The sequence below is a fragment of the Hippoglossus stenolepis genome, chromosome 2 (assembly GCF_022539355.2).
Source record: "Hippoglossus stenolepis isolate QCI-W04-F060 chromosome 2, HSTE1.2, whole genome shotgun sequence".
In the NCBI taxonomy this organism is placed as follows: domain Eukaryota; kingdom Metazoa; phylum Chordata; class Actinopteri; order Pleuronectiformes; family Pleuronectidae; genus Hippoglossus; species Hippoglossus stenolepis.
The window spans coordinates 26,875,233-26,894,563 of record NC_061484.1 but is presented as its reverse complement, the minus strand read 5'-3'; the positions used below and the strand labels follow the sequence as shown (position 1 = coordinate 26,894,563).

At 43.7% G+C, this 19,331-nt stretch overlaps 1 protein-coding gene across 1 annotated transcript in view; it reads right to left on the bottom strand.

The window, feature by feature from the left end:
• The window catches only part of LOC118100681 (voltage-dependent T-type calcium channel subunit alpha-1I), a 122,439-nt gene that overhangs the window by 37,476 nt on the left and 65,632 nt on the right, over positions 1-19,331 (bottom strand). The window contains exons 10-20 of the mRNA XM_047337885.1: positions 17,845-17,996; positions 15,732-15,917; positions 14,404-14,521; positions 14,126-14,281; positions 12,596-12,683; positions 10,738-10,904; positions 7,690-7,760; positions 6,957-7,449; positions 6,673-6,773; positions 4,533-4,656; positions 3,872-3,940 (exon numbers count right to left, since the gene is read on the bottom strand). Of these exons, the coding sequence (XP_047193841.1) occupies positions 3,872-3,940; positions 4,533-4,656; positions 6,673-6,773; positions 6,957-7,449; positions 7,690-7,760; positions 10,738-10,904; positions 12,596-12,683; positions 14,126-14,281; positions 14,404-14,521; positions 15,732-15,917; positions 17,845-17,996 (1,725 nt within the window). The remainder of the gene's footprint in view (positions 1-3,871; positions 3,941-4,532; positions 4,657-6,672; positions 6,774-6,956; positions 7,450-7,689; positions 7,761-10,737; positions 10,905-12,595; positions 12,684-14,125; positions 14,282-14,403; positions 14,522-15,731; positions 15,918-17,844; positions 17,997-19,331) is intronic.

The window sequence follows — 19,331 nt, the reverse complement described above, 5'->3', positions numbered from 1 at the left end:
AATAAAAACTTGACTCTGGGCCAGGGACATCCGTCATTAGCTCCAAAAATAAATCCAGAAGTTTACGTCCCATCACGATGCATCATCCATCATCAGTTTTCACTTTTAATTAATCAACGTGCGCATAAAACACTTTATTCAGTGGAGATTTACTGCAAGGTCACATTTCTTTCAGCAAACATACAGTGTAACGAGAAAATGTGGCACAATAAAACCAAACGGCTTCGGGAACCTCAGTGGAAATTTGGTGTCTTGCTCAAAGTTTTAAAGAAACAGGAGCAATTCAGTTTTTTCCTGACAGACTTTCTCGGTCTAACTTTTCAACTGTGGCAGACGTCTGCTTCCAAAACTAATAGACTTTAATGGAAGAGTTCTGACCAGCTAACACAACCTGCTTGACTCACTTCTTTCAGCCAATAATATTTTAATTAAGTGTTATGAAGCAGAACGTTAACCAAACTAAAAAGATGTCAAATACATTTTTCTCAAAAACTGGTTTCAGTCATTTCAGGTATTTGTCATCACACTGAAATTAGTTTGACTGTCCTGTTTCAATTAGTTATTTGATGCTAGTGTCCATTCTGAGTGTTTGTCCTGTGGTGATTCAGGTTGTAGTTTTCTTTCTGAAACTGTAAAAGTGACCTGCAGTAGTTGAGCTGCGGAAAATAAAGAGCTGCTGCCGGACTCAGTCCACAGAACCTGAAGCAAAGAGCTGCTGCTGCTCAAAGAGCTGCTCACCTGTTTATTCAAAGTTCAGTGGAGCTCAACTCCACAGAACCAGAATCACTTGTCGTTGCCTTTGTCATGACTGCTCCCATTGTCGTAATCGCACCGTTGTTGGGATCGACAACATGACTTAGGTTGAGAGTTCTGGTCGCCTGTTTATTCCAAGTAATATTGAATCTTGAAGTATCTCTTGTCCAAATCGTCAAAGCTTGAGGCCGATAAGATGAAAGATTCTCGAGATACGCGAGTCACAGACGGACTTTCTGGAATCGTTAGGTGCAAGATGGCAGCGTTGTATTTTGGGACAATTTACCGATGGTGGGAGGGAGTGGAGACGCGTCGTCCATTCTTATTTAGAGTCCATGGTTTGGATACGTGTGTGAATGTGTGTGTGTGTGTGTGTGAGACGAAAGGATGGGGGTGGAACACAGCTCGACACGCCGCTCCCTGTTTCTAATTAGAATCCCGTGTTCAAGGTCAGACTCGCTGTGTGCAGGTAACACTGTTTACACTGATCAATACTGTGCGTGTGTGTGTGTGTTTCTGTCTTGGGGGACAAACTTGGCACCAAAGACAAGGGGGGACAGTTTGTCCAACATGGGGACAAAAGACTTGTCCCCATGTTGAGAAAAGGCAGATTTTTTGTGTCAGTAGTTAAGGTGAGAACAAACCGTATATAAATACGTAAGTCTTCGTAATGCCCCCAGAAGTGACCTTTGAAAACGTGTGTGTGTGTGTGTGTGTGTGTGTGTGGACAGGACGTCTGTGTGATGGAGTGTTTCTCGGAGAGGAAACTCTGTTTAATTATTGCGGTTGTTTAATTAGTGCTCTTTGGAGAGAGATCACACTGACCAGCATGCACCAGCAGCAACAAAGAGGAGGAGGGAGGAAGAGGGAGAGAGGGAGGGAGAGAGGGAGAGAGGGAGGGAGGAGAGAGGAGGAGGGCGAGTGAGAGGAAAATAATGATGTAATGGTTTTGTACAACGAGAATTTGTATTTATGAGAAAATCTACAGGAGATCATTATCTTAACGCTCCGGCAATGAGTTGTCGTTCAATAAAAAATGCAAATAATTAAGAGAAAATGATGAATACCAATTAACAAATGTGCATTTAAACAGAGAGCAATTATTTCCTCATTGTTCCCAACACACGTGTGAATTTGTCAGGCTGCTATCGCTAATAAATGATTTAGTCTTTTATTCTTGTTTTTACTGAGAGACGTCAACATATTGTACGTTTAAGAACAAGAAGAACGTTTAATTTAACTTTGGAATATTATATTTATCATTGATTATTGCCCAATGGCTTATCTTCTTGTTTATACTAATCAGGTTTTAGCTAAATATAAGTTTTTGCTTAGAACCCTTAGTAGATAAATCCACTGTTAACTCCTCCTCATGTTATTTGCACGATCCTTCCTGAACAGTGAGTAACGAGACGTATGATGTTGACGCTCACAATCTGCGACTCCCGTCTGCTGCGACTCCTCCGATCGTATTTCGTGTGCGTTTTGCGGCAGAATGTTTCACGTCTGTGCCTGGGAAAACTGGCGCAATACCCTCAGTGCATTTGTCCCAGTATGTGATACTGGGCTATGCAAACTAACACCATATGACTCATGAATAATATGAATATAAATGTGTGTATTTTCCTACGTTGAGCTTCACCAGTCAGTTTTTAAATCTCCAATTAAGACTTAATGGTCGAGGTCATTTCAGGGGCAGCAGTGATATGAATATTTATGTGATGGCTCTCCGAGAAAATGCCGTATATGAAGACAAATGAGAATGTGAAGGTGCACAGTTCAAGTAATAGGTATTAAAGGGATAGTTCACCCAGAAATGACAATGCACGTGCATAAATGTGGGGGGGGGATGGAGCTTCTGAGGAACGAGTGAAGGTCGGGATATATTCTGTTTTTAGTCTTGAGTTCAAATCTCAACAGAATCACTTACCTTACCTTTAATCTCCTGCGAAATAAAGGAAAATTGCCTCTACTTCTTTATTCCTATAGTAACTCTGAGAGTCAAACACCGGATGGGAGTCAGAGCTGCAGCACATGGACTGATCTGAGATAAGAACTTGAGTGGCAGCGGAGTGCTGGGACCACATTCGAGTGAGCTAATGGAGCGCGCCGCGGAGAGAGATAACAACGGAGCCCGAACAATTACGGTACAAACAGAGCGAACGATAGGGGACAGATACAGGACTCGGTCTGAAATTACTCAGATGAGACGCACGGAGACGATAGAAGCCATGTGACCGATTGAAAAGCCGATTGAGGCAAAAGGACGTAAACAAAGATGCTAATAGAAGGAGATGAAGATAGAGAAGAGAATGGATAACAAGGGAGGTTCAACCTGGGGCCAGATGCATATACGGGCAGATGTGAACTCTGCACCACCACGGTGCTGAGATGATCTACATATCACTGCGATACACATGTCTTCATTATCCTCTGTCATAAATAAATCACTACAGGACTTCTACCCAATGAGGAGAAGGCCCGGGGACACACGGCCTTTAATAATGGATGATGCCCTGTCTTCTTGTGGGCAGATTAGTGGATTAAAAAACAGTATGTGAGTGTGTGTGTGTGTGTGTGTGTGTGTTTGTCTCTGTGTGTTTGTGTGTGTTTATTGATGGGCGGTCTGGGAGTAGCTAAAGAGCGCTAGCCTTCTAATTAACTTCATTATCTATCTGGCCATCGCTAATGGGACATGTGCAACTGATTGAACTGCAGAGTTGTTGAGAAAAAGAGGAAGCGACGGAAGGAGGTCGGAGGAGGTGGAGACACTAACGGATGGAGACGAAGAGTGGAAGAGTGGAAGGACTAAGCATGGAGAGATAAAACGGAGAGAGAGAAGAGTAAACCAGACGGCAAATGAAGAGAGGAGGATATAAGAAAAGAGAGGAAGAGTTCCAGTAGACGAGTGGAGACGAGAGGGAGAGAGCAGATATCAGTGAGGGGGAGGAGGAGGAGATGAGATATGTACGAGGAGGTCAGGACGAGAGGGGGAAGAGAAAAAAGAACAGAGGTAATGCATAAGAAAGGAGAGAGACGAGGGCGTGATGAGAGAAAGTGAAGAAAGCGGGGGAGGGAAACAGGAGGAAGAGGAGGAAGAGGGAAGAACGTTTTTTACCTTGACAGTCATCTCCGTGACAAAAATGGCGGTGAAGATGTAGTTGGAAATGGTGAGAAACAGTCGTTCCTGTAAGAGAAGGAGAGAAGACAAAAACCTGAGAGGAGGGAAAACTCTACAGGAAGTGAGGGAAGAGGGAGAACACAGCCTGAGGAGAAACGGATAACAACTTGTGAAAAGTACAATCAGTTCTGGTCCTTCAGAACTGATTGTACTTTTCACTGACGTCAATTGTTCATGTTTTTGCAATTAGAATAAAACCATATCTAGTTTGAAGGAGCTGATGTTCTAATATAATATAAACGCTTCAGGTCAGTTGCTTGAAAAGTGGCAACATTCTGGTGCCGACTCTTTGGGAAAGTTGCCTGTTGCCAAAATTAAGAGAAAACTGCTGGGATGAAAAAGAGGAACATTGACGTTGAAGCTTATTTCTTTAAACAATTGATGGTTTTGAGTAAAGTCAAGTAAAGATGTGTTGTCAATATTACAACCACACTTTTGGCAATAAAAACATCTGATTGGTAAATTATACTAAAGTCAGAGATTCACAGTTGTAGAATTTAAATATTTCGCACAGTTTGTCCAAGGCTTGTTGTTACTATCAGATATTAGGACATTTTAAAGTTCCTCAGTAAGTGATCTGGAGAAACACGGTACGTACGAGGCTGCCCTGCAGAATCCTCGGCCTCTCCAGAGCCACCGTGATGCAGTTGAGGAAGATGAAGGCCAGGACGATGTAGTCGAAGAGCTTATGGGCGATGATGGACTGACAGAGCAGCCTGAACCTGAGAGACAAGCGGAGAGGTGGAGAAGGAAGAGTGATGAGCAAACATCAATCAACACAAGACAACAACGTCTCTAATCAAACGACACAACAGAGAGTGAAGCTTCTGTTTCTGCAGGTTTCAACAAGTTACATTTCAGACTTTGTAAAAGCACAATGAATACAATTTAAGATCTAGGTTAAGTACGACAGGTAAAAGGAAACGTCAGAGTCTGAGTAGAGAATCAAGCTGGAACAACAAGCTGATTTCTACAGAGACAGTTTCCACAGTCTTTCCCTCAGACTGATCAGTTATCAGCTCCATGTTAGTTTTATCGCAGCGTATTAATATCTGTATCATTAAGAAAGAACTACAATATAAGGAGACATTAAAACCTCTGCGACAGGAGTTAAAAGGAACGTAAACATAATTGAAACCCACCTAAACATTAAAATATGTTTGTATATTTAAGACTAAAGGCTAAAAGTTCAAACTATTTAATTGTGGACACCTTGTTAAAATCTGTATTTAAATTTGTCTTTACAACAATAACTAATCAAGATAAATCTGAGGGTTTACAAGATAAAACACATTGTGCTTTTCGTCATAATAGAAAACGACTCTAAGGTGGAGCTTCTCTTGACGTACAGACATAAACAACCAGATCGGAGGTGTCACAAAGACACTTATACAGTTCAAGTGGATCCAACTGTAACGTGGTCAGACAGCAGCGGTGTTGTCGTCGGCTCTGGAGCCAGTAGAAGCCGCTCATCTCCTCTAAAGAGAAGAGAATACACCTCCTGCAGCACCTGCTCTCTGACTGAGGGAATCAATCTGCTAATCCGACTCCTTTTGTCCTCCAGACTCGGCAACTCTGTCCCTTTATCTATGGATTCAAATCTGGCAACCCTGTCACCTGATATCGATCGAGACCCGCGGCCTCGCTGGCATCGCCACCTTCTCCCGCCTGAGACACAACTTCGTGCTGTCTGGTTGTTTCTCCTTTTTGTTTGTTTGCCTGCGTTAATTCTGCTCAGCTACGCTCGTTAGGGCGAACGCACACACACATATGCCTCCGTGCACTCGCAGACACACACGGCCGCTGAGGCATAAACAAGATAAAGATGCACATATGCTCACTGACTCCCACAAGCACGGGCAGTATTCAAAGTCGTCCACAAACACACGTAGCTGCAGATAAGGCCTAACGCTGGTGCCTTCGCCGCCAACACGCACACGCACACACACACACACACACACACACACACACACACACACACACACACACAGACACAGGCCCGGTTTGACAGATGGCACCTGCCAGGATGCCAAGACACAGCCCTGGGGCCTGGCTTCACTTAAGTGGCTATCAGCGCGCAGGGAATCGGGCGCGTGAACCAGTGAGTGAGTTTTCTTTCATGTTGCTTTTCCACCGATGGATTGACGGCTGGGAGAAAACATCGTGACACTGACAAACACAGATGAACACACACACACACACACACACACTTGGAGCCCAGAGTCAATGTCTCGGAGATGAAAAATGCTTTGAAGGAAATATAGAGCGACATCACTGTAACGAGCCATTTGTGAAACCAGGAGACGGCACTGGTTTGACTATGCAGTTCTATGTTCCTCCACATTATCAGGACATCATCTTTCCACACTCGGTTCCTCTGGGCTCGGTGAAAACACTAGAGATGAAACGGTGTGAAAAGGACTCATCTATGATTAATTCTCCAAACACGATGACCTGATGATCCATGAAAGTTTAATTTCATGATTTATCTCACTTGGTTTAATTAAACTAGCTCCTGGTGCCGGTTAAATCAAATTCATTTATTTAACAACAACACACATCTGCAGGTGTCTCAGTGCTGATTTGTGGAAAATACCCAAATCTGCATGAAGTCTCAGAGAGAAACTTGCCCACACAGGCTGATCGGATTTATAGAAATAAAGTAATAAACTTTTCTATGCTTCTAAAACGAAACCACAAGTTCATCCCAAGTTCACCCAAAGATGAGAAGCACTCACTTGTTCTGGGGGGAGAACATGTAGACGGACCACTCCTCTCTGGTTTCACACCAGTCTGGCTTATAGACCTCCATCATCTTCTGGACACGGAAACAAAGACTCTGGAGGAGACGTGAGGGGAAAGAGATGAGAGGGATGTGAGAGGTGTGTGTTGAAATATGAGATTAGAAACAAATCAATAACTAATACTACAAGTACTACATGGAGCAGCAGCTAAAACTACAGTAATTATACTAAAAGTAAGAGTAAATGAATAAAGGAGAAGTCAGTGAGGAGCTGCTCACATAGTCTATCTCTTCATCCAGGTCTGTTCTGTCTTTTCGTGCGTTGACTTGAGGGTAAACCTCAGTCATCAGCTGGGTGTGGGGACCCGGGGCCTTGCCGTTACAGTCTCGGTGTTCCGTTCCATAACCACTGCCGGCTCCAGACCCTCCTGTGATGGACCCCCCTGTCCCGGACCCGCTCCTCCTCCCGGGGTCTGGATGGACGGGGGGCAGGCCTGGGGGCTGGCCGCCCGCCCGAAGCAGCTCAGGCAGCTCCAGGGAGAGAGCCCGGCGATCCGTCTTTGCAGAAAAGTGTCTCGACAGGAACAGCGGAGGGGGATGATGCGGCAGTAGAGGATGATGGGAGTGGGGCGGGTGGGAGAGAAGCGACTCCTGCTCGGCGGCATAGGTGTAGGAGTGGGGGGAGCGGGTGCTGTGCAGACGGAGGCTGCCTCCGACCAGAGGAGCTCCACCGAACCTGTAGCTCCTCCGACCAAGACTGTTGGAGCTCGATCTACAGAGGAGATTAAAAGTATAATTTAGAAGTATTAAATATTCATGAATAAAGGATCAATAAAGAGACAATCAACAGTTTTTTATATATTTAGCATTTAGTCATGAAGGTAATCACATCACAAAACAACAGCCAGGGCTTGATGCTTTCATGGAGCTAATAAAAGGCTTAATGAAGGTATTAAGAATTCATTAAGGTGGGAGCTGCATTCTGTGGCTGATAGTAAATCTAATTCTCTACCTGCGGCTCCATGCAGACTGCGGAGCGAAAGGGCGCCCCCAGTTGTGGTAGTTGGGACTACGGCCGTGGCGCTGCAAGAGTCACAAAAGCAGTTCAGAGTAAATATTGTGGATCAGAGGCGGAGAGCAGTTACCAAAACCTACAGGTAGGGGTCACAGCTGGAAGAGTGGATTCATGTGACCTAGGTGTCTGTGGAACAAGAGTTTGATACGGACAGTTGACAGTTATCGTAACACGTGTACGGGACATTATCGGATGAAAGACTACGTGTCCTCCCTGTAGACAGTTCACAATTCAATTTCCCAAATAAATTCTTTACTTCTGAATGTTTCTCAATGTGAGTAAATGTGGGCGTAAGTGTCTCTGTACAAGTACGTATGTGAATCATACTTTTTATAGCAGCTCCATTTGTGTGCAAGCAAATACAACAAACAGTCTGGTGTCCTGGTATTTTTAAACCTGTGCCCTATGTTTATAAATGGGTGAGTAAATGAATGGTACTTGAAAAAAAAAACTTTTCACCTCTCAGCATAGACCCAGATTAACTACTTGAGCCTTTTATTAGGGGGTTTGAAACACATCTCGATCTTTACAATTTGACCGACCCGTCTTCATACAGACCTTCCAAAGTGCAGTGGAAGCACCAGCGACAGAATCAAATCTCCTAGATCTGTTTTAGTTTGTAGTTTTTCTCCGGATCTTAATGCGACTAGCGAAAGGTTGAAATGAAAGTAATCTGCTAAATGAGATTTCTTGTAGTTTGACCTATTCCAGCAAACACAGTTCAGTCTGATACAGCTGAAAGCCACAGTAGGACCAGTATGTAAACATAATGCATGTGTGGCATTAGTGGAACAACAGGTGAAACATAAACTGGGCTTTTCACAATGAGACTGCCGTGCCCGCGGTGGGTTGTCGTCAGGTTTAACATGCAAACCCCTGAGTGGCAGTTCCACTTAACGGAACATAACCAGCTCTGTTTGTTTCCACGTGTCTGATCCCTTCAACACCACGGACCTAATTATGTGTTTTACTCTGGGAAACACACATCACCGCTCGGAGCCTGAGCTGCTGCCGTATATATATCAGAGAATCTATGGAGCCGTCTCTATAGAAACTGTGATGAAGTGTGCACGCTGGATGTTAAATAACAGACAGGACCGCACTGCAGTGTGTGTGTGTGTGTGTGTGTGTGTGTGTGTGTGTGTGTGTGTGTGTGTGTGTGGTGTTGTGTGTCTGTCTGTGTGTGTGTGTGTGTTTCTGTCAAGACAATTTGTTCCTCAGTAAACGACACAGAGCAGCCGGAGAAACCATAATACTGTCCTTACCGAACACAATGTGTTAATATATATGTTCCAGACTTCAGGTCACGCAATGTGCTGAATATGCTGCATGTAAAATCTTTTATATTTTATTTCACATTCCTAATCTTTCTTTTTTATCTTTTTTATCTTTTCATTTCATTTTTCGTGCCAACACCGTCTGTTGGTTTTGTTTGTGTGTTCGTCAGGAGGATTACACAAAAACTACTCGACAGATTTTTTTTCACGAAACTTGGTCGAAGGACGGGACACTCATTTCTAAAATGTCTTTCATTAGCTGTTTGGTTGAGTTGAATCCAAAGCCCAGTGAATTCTGGGAGAGGTCGGCCCTGAGCGGGATGCACCCGTTGGATCCTTTGTTGCTCTGGGATGAAAGGAGACGATTGAAGGAGCCTTTGAAATAATAAAGTGAAGTTGTGTTTTCGAGGGAGGTGGCTCCTGAATTCAGAAACAGCTTATGTGTAAAAATGTGCTCCAGATCCAAATAAAACTCTGGATCCATTGGATTTAAATGTGGTTTCCTAAGGAGACTGTTCAAGACTAGAATCCATCAACTTCTTGTTTTCAATTTTCTATGGATCAACATTATTTCATCATAATCTATTCACTGTCTGACCTATCCTGGGAGACACATGGACAAATGACCCATTAAATGAAGCAGAGTGCCCATTACACAGATGAATGAATCTGTGATTGTGCAGCAGCAGCGACAGACTGATGCATCTGAATCTGATGTAATTTATCAGCCAGAGGAATAAACAAACCACCCAGCGAACAAATGGAGCTGATCACAGGTCAAAGATGATAAAACAGAGACGCCAATATTTCGAATGCAGGAAAACATTCTTCACAAACAACCGTGCTGCTTTTATTCTGAAGCCTGTTTGGTTTTGAGCGATGCAGCCGACGACTTCTGATATCGACGTCTTCACCTCCTGCTGCGTTTTACACGAAACCTCGGAGGTGAGCGTCGCTAAACTACAGCTCCTCATCCCTCTGTGTTTTATTTACTCCTCTTTATCGTCCTGTCTATGCTTCCCCCCCACTCTCTACCCCTCTCTCTGTCATTTCTTCTCTGCTTCTCTAGCGTTCGCTGTGGATAAACAGAGGATAGGAGCAGTCAATTAATAGAAGTTGCCATGGCAACCGTGCAGAAATGTTTCAGCTCCTCTCTCTTCCTCTAGGTTTTGGTTCATTAGGCACAACTGCTGGGGCGCACGCACCGTGTTTGTGTGTTTCCTGGGTATATACGTGTGCATGTACACTACAGTGTGCAGACAGCAGGGTGCAGCAACGATCACATTAGAACGAGGAGAACCGCACAAACTCTACTACGGCCGTTTTGACAAAATAACTGCGTGTGGTGTTGCGTGTCGGTTCCATCAGTGTTTCTCTCTTTTCCAAACTTTCTTTGCCGCCACCTTCTAGCACGAGAAGCGACTCTCCTTCGAACATTTAACTTCAAACACAACGATAACCGAACCGAGTTCCACGAAACTTGGTGAATTAATGGGTCAAGCTGTTAAATGTGAGGGCGGATCTGGTTCAGGTGGGTGGATCCAGGAATTTTTAACTTTCTTCATCATTGTTGTCCCCAGGGAATAAATCTAAAAACTTGATGAAATGGAACTGATGTCTAGAAGTGTGTGTGCAATTAAGTGCCGCTTGATTTATTTTAAGGAGACTTGATTTAATCTAAGCTCATATTCCGTGTGTGAATGAGTACCAGAGAGAGGGAGCGTCTCTCCAGGCTGCTCTTGCCCAGGCTCATCACGCTGCTCTTCCTGGACTCGATGGTGAAGCTCCGCCTCTCGGAGGAGTAGGATCCTCGGGGTCCTGAGAGAGCGCCCAGCTCCAGGTGGCCGTTGGGCGTCAAGGTGCAGATCCTTGGGTCTGGAGGGAGTCGGACAGAAGGAGCTCAGTGTTTCACTCAAACACATACTTATACATAACATATACACCCAGATTCTGAATTACTTGTATACAGTTGGCCGTGATGTTGCCAAATCAGCTCAATCCTGTAATTATTATAAATAAATTCTGTCTGATTCTAATTCCCCCTCAGATTTCATTTCCTTTTCCAGAATTACATTTGATCTGCAGGAAACAGAAGGAGCCATCACAGTAAAAGCACATTTTTAAATTGAGAAAGACAGAGAAGTGCCAAGCTCATGAAAGTCTTTGGGAAGTTGTTTTTATATATTTAGAAATCACAAATGTTCGAAAGCTTAAAAATCAAAACGTTAGTTGAGTCCAATGTTTTTTGCCTAATGGGTGTTACAGATATATAATGTTCACAAGAAAATCAGATCACTATGACCTTAGGAAAACCTGTCGCTGGTTCAGAGGCAGAAAAAGCTGCAGAGTCTCTTTAAAACTACACACGGACAACAGCTCAAGTGAAACGCCTTGTTTTCTGTCCTTCTATAAAGAAAACGGAGCCGGGTTAGATCCACTGCACTGCAGAGATCACATGTCCTCTGCACCAGAAGCCCACTCCTACTGTCTGGAAGTGAATCCTCCGGTCTCTGAACTCCTGTTTAATCTTCTCTGTGCTCGGCTGTTTGCTGGGTTTGTTGACGGAGGCTGAATATCTGGAACAGGTTCATTGTGAGCTCTGGATAAAGATAGATCTCATTCATATTTGAGGACCGCTGGCTGTTCTCCAGCTTTCTGCAAGTTTGTAAGCCTTTGGCACGGAGACGTGTCTTACTTTAGTTTTTTTGTGGTTTGAGCACATCCAGCCTTCTTTATTTCTGAATAAGCCTCGCAGGGAAACAAAGACTTAAATGTGAGATGCGAGCAGATTGTCGGGCATCTTGTTCTGTTTTGACATAAATGAGGAAATCTGTGGTTTGGATTGTGGTGTTAGTGCTGAGTCAAACTCAAACACAACACAGAAATCCAAGGATCTGCCATTTAAAGGAAGAACAAACAAACAATTGAAAGAGGCAACATTTACTTTTTCTTGAACAAATTACACTTTTGGAAATCGTGCTTTGAATATATATTTGTTTGTTGCCTGTGTTTGTGACACTTTAAATGAACAGACACGTATTTTTGACTGATGCTGACATTTAGATTTTTAAATTTAGGGAAAAGAATTCTCTCTACTTGGTTGATTGGTTATACAACTTCAACAAATACTTCAATATATACACTCAATCGCCAGGGGAGGAGGTTCAGCTTGAATTTATTAAACTGATGCAGGCAAGAATAGACCTTATTACACCTAATCACGATATACGTCAACAGTCACACAAACTTCAGAGCTCACCATGACCATAAGGTAAAGAAATAATATTTATTGCAGATCTGTTGTCACCTCTGTTGTTTGTTTGTTTGTTTGTCAGCAGGATTACGCAAAATATACTTCATGTTTTTCCATGAAAGTTGGTGGACGGATGCTAAATGGGTCAAAAAAGAATTTCAAATTACAAGGTAATAATTCATGGATCTTGATCGGGGAAAAAAAAATATTCATATGATTTAAATGTGACCCTTGTTTTGACAGGCTTTGATATAAAACTAATAAATTGTCAACTGAGTGGGATAAAAGCTTTGGAAAGGAAACGTGGTCTCACCAGACAACTTAATGGAGTCGTGTCTCTCGCTCTCGTCAAAGTTGGAGGACGAGCGGTCGTCGTCCGAGTAAGAGCGATTGGCGTCACCCTGGAGATGAAGAGGCGAGAAACGAAGAGCGGAATGAGAGAGGGAGAAAAGGTGGAATCGATTACACGAGGCTCGTTCTACTTGTGTGACTCGTGACCTTTAATCTGCGACGTGACACCGGTTCAAGACCCTGCTCCCCCCACCCACAACCAACTCTTGATGACGTCTGTTTGTGGCACAGATCTGTGTTGTGTCTTAGATGATTCCATCAGTGGAACCTCAATCTCTACTCCAGTGACCCCAGACCGATGGGGTTTCCCCCCCGTCAGTCGTCACGATGGGAAAATCTGGAGTAAATTGACTCAATAATCCCTCGTGCGTCGCAGAAGCAGACAGAGCGAGGATGAGCGGAGGACGGAGAGACAGAGACGGAGGGAGAGACTGACGGCTGTGCTTTGTTTGGTTGTTTAAAAAAAAGATCAATCAAAAGCTGATTCGTGTCCGTGTTTCTCCTCCAAGACGCAAATCACAGCGACAACACCGAGAAGATGATGATGCTTTGATCGGCGTGTGAAAACTAAATTGGGTTTTGCAGTTTTCCAATGATAAGTCTGCCAGTCTGACAGTTGACGGTAGTATTTTCCACTGTTGTTTTTAATGCACCATGATTATGCTCATAATGTCTCTAATAAATAACCTTAAATTATAAGTGTGGCCAATAGAGTCGTTATTATTTCTTCAGGACAACACAGACATGACCCTTTTATTATTGGGCTGCTTTTATGAAGTTATGCTCCTCAGAAATAGAAGTTATCTCAGAATATAATAATAGAAAATCTGAGGGTATTTTATGTTTCATTTATTTGTTTTCATTCATGATTTTCTTATTCAGTATAATTTGATAATATGATTTTGAATAATGTAACTAAGACATGTGATATTATCAGACGTTTGATCAGGTTACATAGAGTTTAATGGCTTCTGGTTCACTGGATGAGAACATGACTGATATACTGAATTACACGAGTTCGCCCCATTATCAACTCAGCAGTGAACGATGAATTGTCGGCTTCAAGAAACTGTAAAGTCTAGACGAGCATCTGGTGGTTCGGTCCATTAGGATCAGTTTCCTCTGCTCATATCAATCTGCTCCACTCTGACATTATGGAAATCAGCAGGACACAAGAGCCCAGACGGATTAAAGCTGCAAAGGTCTCTGCCAGAGGTGAAGATCTGCACTTTTCACAGACAGATGGATGTCAGCTGTCCACGGAAAAAGACGTCATGTTGCAGAATGATGGGATGGATGGAGAGGATATGGATAACTCAGCTATGGAAAGTTTGCACGACAGCCAGACTGCAACAAAGAGAAATTCAAGGGGGAAAAGTGATTTCCCTCCGAATCTGACAGTTTAAAACCTTCATCAGCCATCAGACCGAAGTTAAAATGTGGACATTGTGGAAATAAGATTAAATCCTGCCGGCAAAACTTGTTCCCTTACCTCTGCCTGAAAACCCTCAACCAAGATGGCCACCAGCAGGTTGAAGAGGACGTAGTTTCCGAAGGTCATGAGGGCCACAAAGTAAAGAGCTGCAAGCGGCGAAGTCGCTGCCATGCCGTTGTACAAAACCACGTTCCAGTCCTCCTGGGTCAGAATCTGAGGGAGATGAAAACACACTTGAGAGAAGTGCAAGAAAGTCACCTCCATATATTTAATTTGTGGAGTAGAATTGCTGGGTTGTGTGTTCCTGTGTTTCTCTGCAGTGATGTGTTGTTTACCTGGAAAACAGTGACAATGGCCCAGAGGAGGGAGTCAAAGTTTTTCCTGTCCGGCACAGTGTCCCCCGTCTCCGTCTTAAGACTGAACTTACAGCCGAAGATGTGCATCCCCAGGATACTGCAACACAACCACAGCCTCGGATTAGGTCCTTATACCATAAACACCGAAACAGCAACATATGCTCTTACTGGACTAATAATTTAATATATGTATCAGCTGTTTCAGATTTTATAAATGCTGCCTTCTAATATACATGTCTGTGTGTTAGCAGTTGTTTCTGCACTTTCTTCTCTGGGATTATGAAGATGAATACTAATGTAGAATGTGACTGAGCCCCAAAGCCCCGTTACATAAGATGCTCTCTGCCTCAATGGATTTGTTGTCACACACATGATAAGTAAAGCTCCACACGTATCATGTAAAAGCAATAGAAAAGGTCTTTCGCAGGTAATTGCATGCAATTGTGAAATGGATAATCATTCTTTGCAGGGGATCCAATAGTCCTAATACAGAATCCAACTGTAAACACTATGAGTAAAAATGATTGTAACCAGCACCTGAAAACAACATTGTCATGAGCAAGGCTCTGAAAAGCCAAGTTATCAAACCTCAACGTTTTCAGAGCTCAGACTTTACCCAGAATGCATCTATTTTATAAAAGATGCTGGGTATGTACTAGATTAAATGCTTGTACTTGTCAATTGACCTTCTGTGCGTCTGAACACATAAAAATACAGATTTGAGAGTAAGTTGTGATTAACTCAGGGTTGTTTCCTCTTATGAAATCAAAGGGCCGAGCTCGAGTGGCAAGTAGAAATGAAAAGGGACGGAAACAAAGACACTGAAGCCTTCGGCCATTGATTATCCCCTGAGAGACCATTTATGCTTTCAGAGTGCTGCCATCACAGAGCTCGAGTGTCTTCAGTTGTCTGCGTATGATGTTGCTTCAGTTACTTAAGTGTCTGCTTGTTAAAGCCTAACCAGATTTTCAAGTGTCTGCTCATTATTTTGCACCCGGGGTTAATAGCTGCTGCGAAACACTGCGACCTGCATTTCAATAGCAACTGTTGAGCAAATGCACAGGACTTTAAAAACACACACACAGGCCGGCACAGACACGTGCACAGAAAAGCACAAGGTAAAAGAAGGAGCTCTGTCTTTTCTATCTCCCTGAAAAAGGCCAAAATAAATCACTGTTGAAAGAAAAAACCTTCATGCACCTTCACATTTGTCGGGCGATGAAAAGCAGGAGAATCAAAGATTCATATAATCTACGATCAGATGCATCAGAACAGGACACATGCAGCACGCACATGTTAAACCTCACCTGAAGATGAAGATGAAGAGCATGAGCAGCATGCAGAAGGTGGCCACGTTGTCCATGGTCTTCATGAGGACGACGAGCTGTCTCCTCAGCGCCGGCATGAACCTCACCAGCTTCAGGACCCTCAGCAGCCTGAAGGTCCGCAGCACAGACAGGCCGCCGTCGGACTGGCCCACGATCTCACACACACTGATCAGATGAACACAGAACACAAAGACAAGAGAAACGCTTCTAAATTACCCTTCAAGTCCGGATCGGCACCATTAACACATAGAAGTTAACAAAGTAGCTGCATCGAATCCTCACTTCTGCATTTCAGAGGTGTTAATTCAAGTGTATGATCATGTTGGAGGCTGTCCTTTGTGCTTTTGAACCATATGCTGTTATTTTGGTGGGACAGTGGCTGTGGCTCAGTCCTCCACTTACTAGAAGGTCAGTGTGGATGATGCTGAATAGATGATTGAGGCTCAGCAAGAGAGAGAAAGACAAGCCCCACATCTTTACTTAGAATTCACTTTAAACCCAAACACCACAGCTCCAATAATCCACATTTTTAACCAGGGATCAGGTACAGGGCGGCTGTGGCTCGAGGGATAGAGCAAGTCAAAGTGTCCTTGGGCAAGACGCTGAACCCCAAATCGCCCCTGCTGGTTGTTCCATCACAGTGTGAAGGATGTGTGATAGAAAAAGTAAAAAAATATAAAAGTGCTGCACCACAACACCTTTCTTTTTTATACTTGAATAAAGGCGTAGCCGCTGAAAAGAACCCAGGAGCACCGCCTCAGAGCCTTTGTTGCTTTGACAATCCGCCTGCTGAGGGGTTTTCAATAGTTTCCTGCAGAATTCCTCTTCTCTACCAACGGTCTCTGTAAATCACTCCAACTCTCTGGGGATCTCTGTCATAGAGGCGGACGTTTTTGCAGACCTCCAGTTCAATCCACGCTGCGTTGGAGGCGCCTTGTGCCAAATTAAAAAAGATGGGCGGTGCAGGACCAGACGAATAACGCCAGTGAAAATGAGGTACTCTTCCACCTTCCATAGGGACGGGAACGGTGAACATGAAATGGACAAAAGCCTTGTTTTATCATATCTTAGAGTAATGTTCACTTACAATTCTTTGAATATTGGACATCTGAAGCTCTTAACAATTGCTGTTTGTTGCAGAAGAGGTATCACAAACCAGAGATCACAGGAGTCTTTCCCTTTGGCCCTGTGGGACATTCAACATGAGCACAGAGCCATCAGCGAGTGGCTTTAAAGAAATGCGTCTTCTAATGGAGGTGGCCTTCAAAGGTTCCACTCAGAGCATCAAAAAAAGCTTTGGCGATGCTTTAGCAAACGTTGAATAGGGGGAAGCTTGACAGAGGAGCTTCGTATGAATGGCTGAGGACATTCAGACGGATGAAGAGAGGGGAGATGTGGAGCGAGACATGAGAAGACGGACGTAGATATGTTCAATCGACGTGGATCTTCTGTGACGGGCTGCACATTTGATCTCGTTCAGATTTATTTGCTTTGATGTGTATTTGATCTCAGGGTTTATAATGGGGATCATAGACAACGGTGCTCAGCCAAATGAATTGGAACAAAAAAAGGAAAACGCCCGCAGATCAAAAGCAGAGCCACTCACCTGAGGCTCCGGGCGAACACGACAAAAGACAGAGCTTGTTTGCTGCTGTCTGACTTTGGCATTCAGTCACATGCAGGTGGCACATTTGCACTTGGCAGGAGGTGGATGACAGCTTGACAAAGCATGACGTGAATTATTTAACTGCAGGTTGTCTTTCTATAATGATCGGGGAAACTAAAAGAAGCATGTATCCGAATTACTGCACACCTGTCAGTGTTTGTTTTGTCCTCCGAAGGCCGTGTTTAGTCAAAACAGTATATTCAGGACACTTATAGCTTGTAATTATGATCTATATGTGTATTTTTAAAACTGAATTATGCACAGAAATTGGGCCTAGAACCTCAGAACATTAACTTTGTTTTCACAGCATATGATACCACTGGCTCATACCTATAGTGTATGCTGATGTGTGGCAGTAATGTAGGTGTAGCATGCCTGAAGTGAGTAATCAGAACGAATGCAGGGTTCAAACAGCCTCAGTTGTACCTTATGATGACGATGACTCCGTCAAACACATTGTACGGGTTCCGCAGGTAGCTGAAAGAACCGAAGGCCGTGAGCTTGAGGATCATCTCCAGGGAGAACATGCTGGTGAAGACGATGTTGCAGATCTCCAGGACGTTGGTGAGCTCGTCTGGCTGAGGAAGAGAAGAAACAGAGCAAAGGGAAAGTTAACAAGCAGACAAATACAAATATCCAGGGCCACTCAGCTGCCACTGGGGCTGCAGGGTTCATTACACACTGGAAAACTCAATAGACGAATAGAGTTTTACAAAGTGAAAACTTTGCTTGTGTTGCATCCTGACAGCTAATTAGGCAAACAGGCACCAGAGCAACAGCTATATTGCTGTTGCAATGACTTCTCATTTATATAGTAACTTTTCAAGGCCATTTTTGACCTATACCTTTTTGGCCTCAGCTAAACTTTCATCTCTTAAAGTACGTTAACATAAGCTGTGTCCTTTTTCGTGGGTCACCTCCTTCAGGGGACGTGGTCTACACCCCCGTGGTCCACTTTGACCACCTGTCCCGCTCGTTAGTTTTGTCGTACTTCCACTCAGTCCTACTTCTACTTCCACTTTTGTCGTACTTCCACTCATACTTCCACTCAGTCCTACTTCTACTTCCACTTTTGTCGTACTTCCACTCAGCTGCATTTGAAGGAGCTGAGATGAAGCCTGGTTGTGTCACTGTGATGGAATCAGTCTTGAAATGCAGCCTCCAAAGAATGATGGCCCCTGAATTGAGACACAGCTACACTGACTGTAAGCACGTTTACAACCGTAACACTTCTGCTACTAGCATTTTAACAGGTTAACAATAATACTAGTTTGTTTGAGGAAGAGTCTACTTAGCATGCTCACAGGACATTGGTCATAAATGCTTGCGATAACTTGCTGAGTGTTTTTAAGTCCAAACTCTTTAAGTCCAAACTATCCAACAAAGTATGTTTGCGCTGCAAATGAACTTTAACATGGTTCAGATTGATCTGCACTGAGAGCACCTCTTTGGGTCGGACTGATGTTTTGGTCCGTTGGTCTGGATCGTGGTCTGAGGCACCGTCCATACTGTGATCAGACTAAACTGAAAAGTCCTAAGGTCAGGACCAAACGAGGCTGGTGTGAAAGCACCTGTTTGCACTGGAACAGGGAAAAGTTTGACCTCTTGTTGTACCATCAGAGAAACAAGACGACTGGCTGGTCGGACTGTTACAGATGCTGTTAGGCTCTAAAACGGCTCAAAATTAGGAACTAAGCCAGTTTAGTAACATGGGACAGGAACTGAAGAGAGTGAGCCGACAGAAGAGACTGGTTATCTGCAGGGACACGGTCACGTTGGTGATGTACCAAGCTGCTGCAGTCAGTCATGACTTCACTGTGTTTTATAGCAAGAGATTAAAAAAGAATTCGACCCCACATTGTCACTTGCTTCCCTCCCGTCTGTTTATTGATCTGTTCTTTGTCTGGTTATCA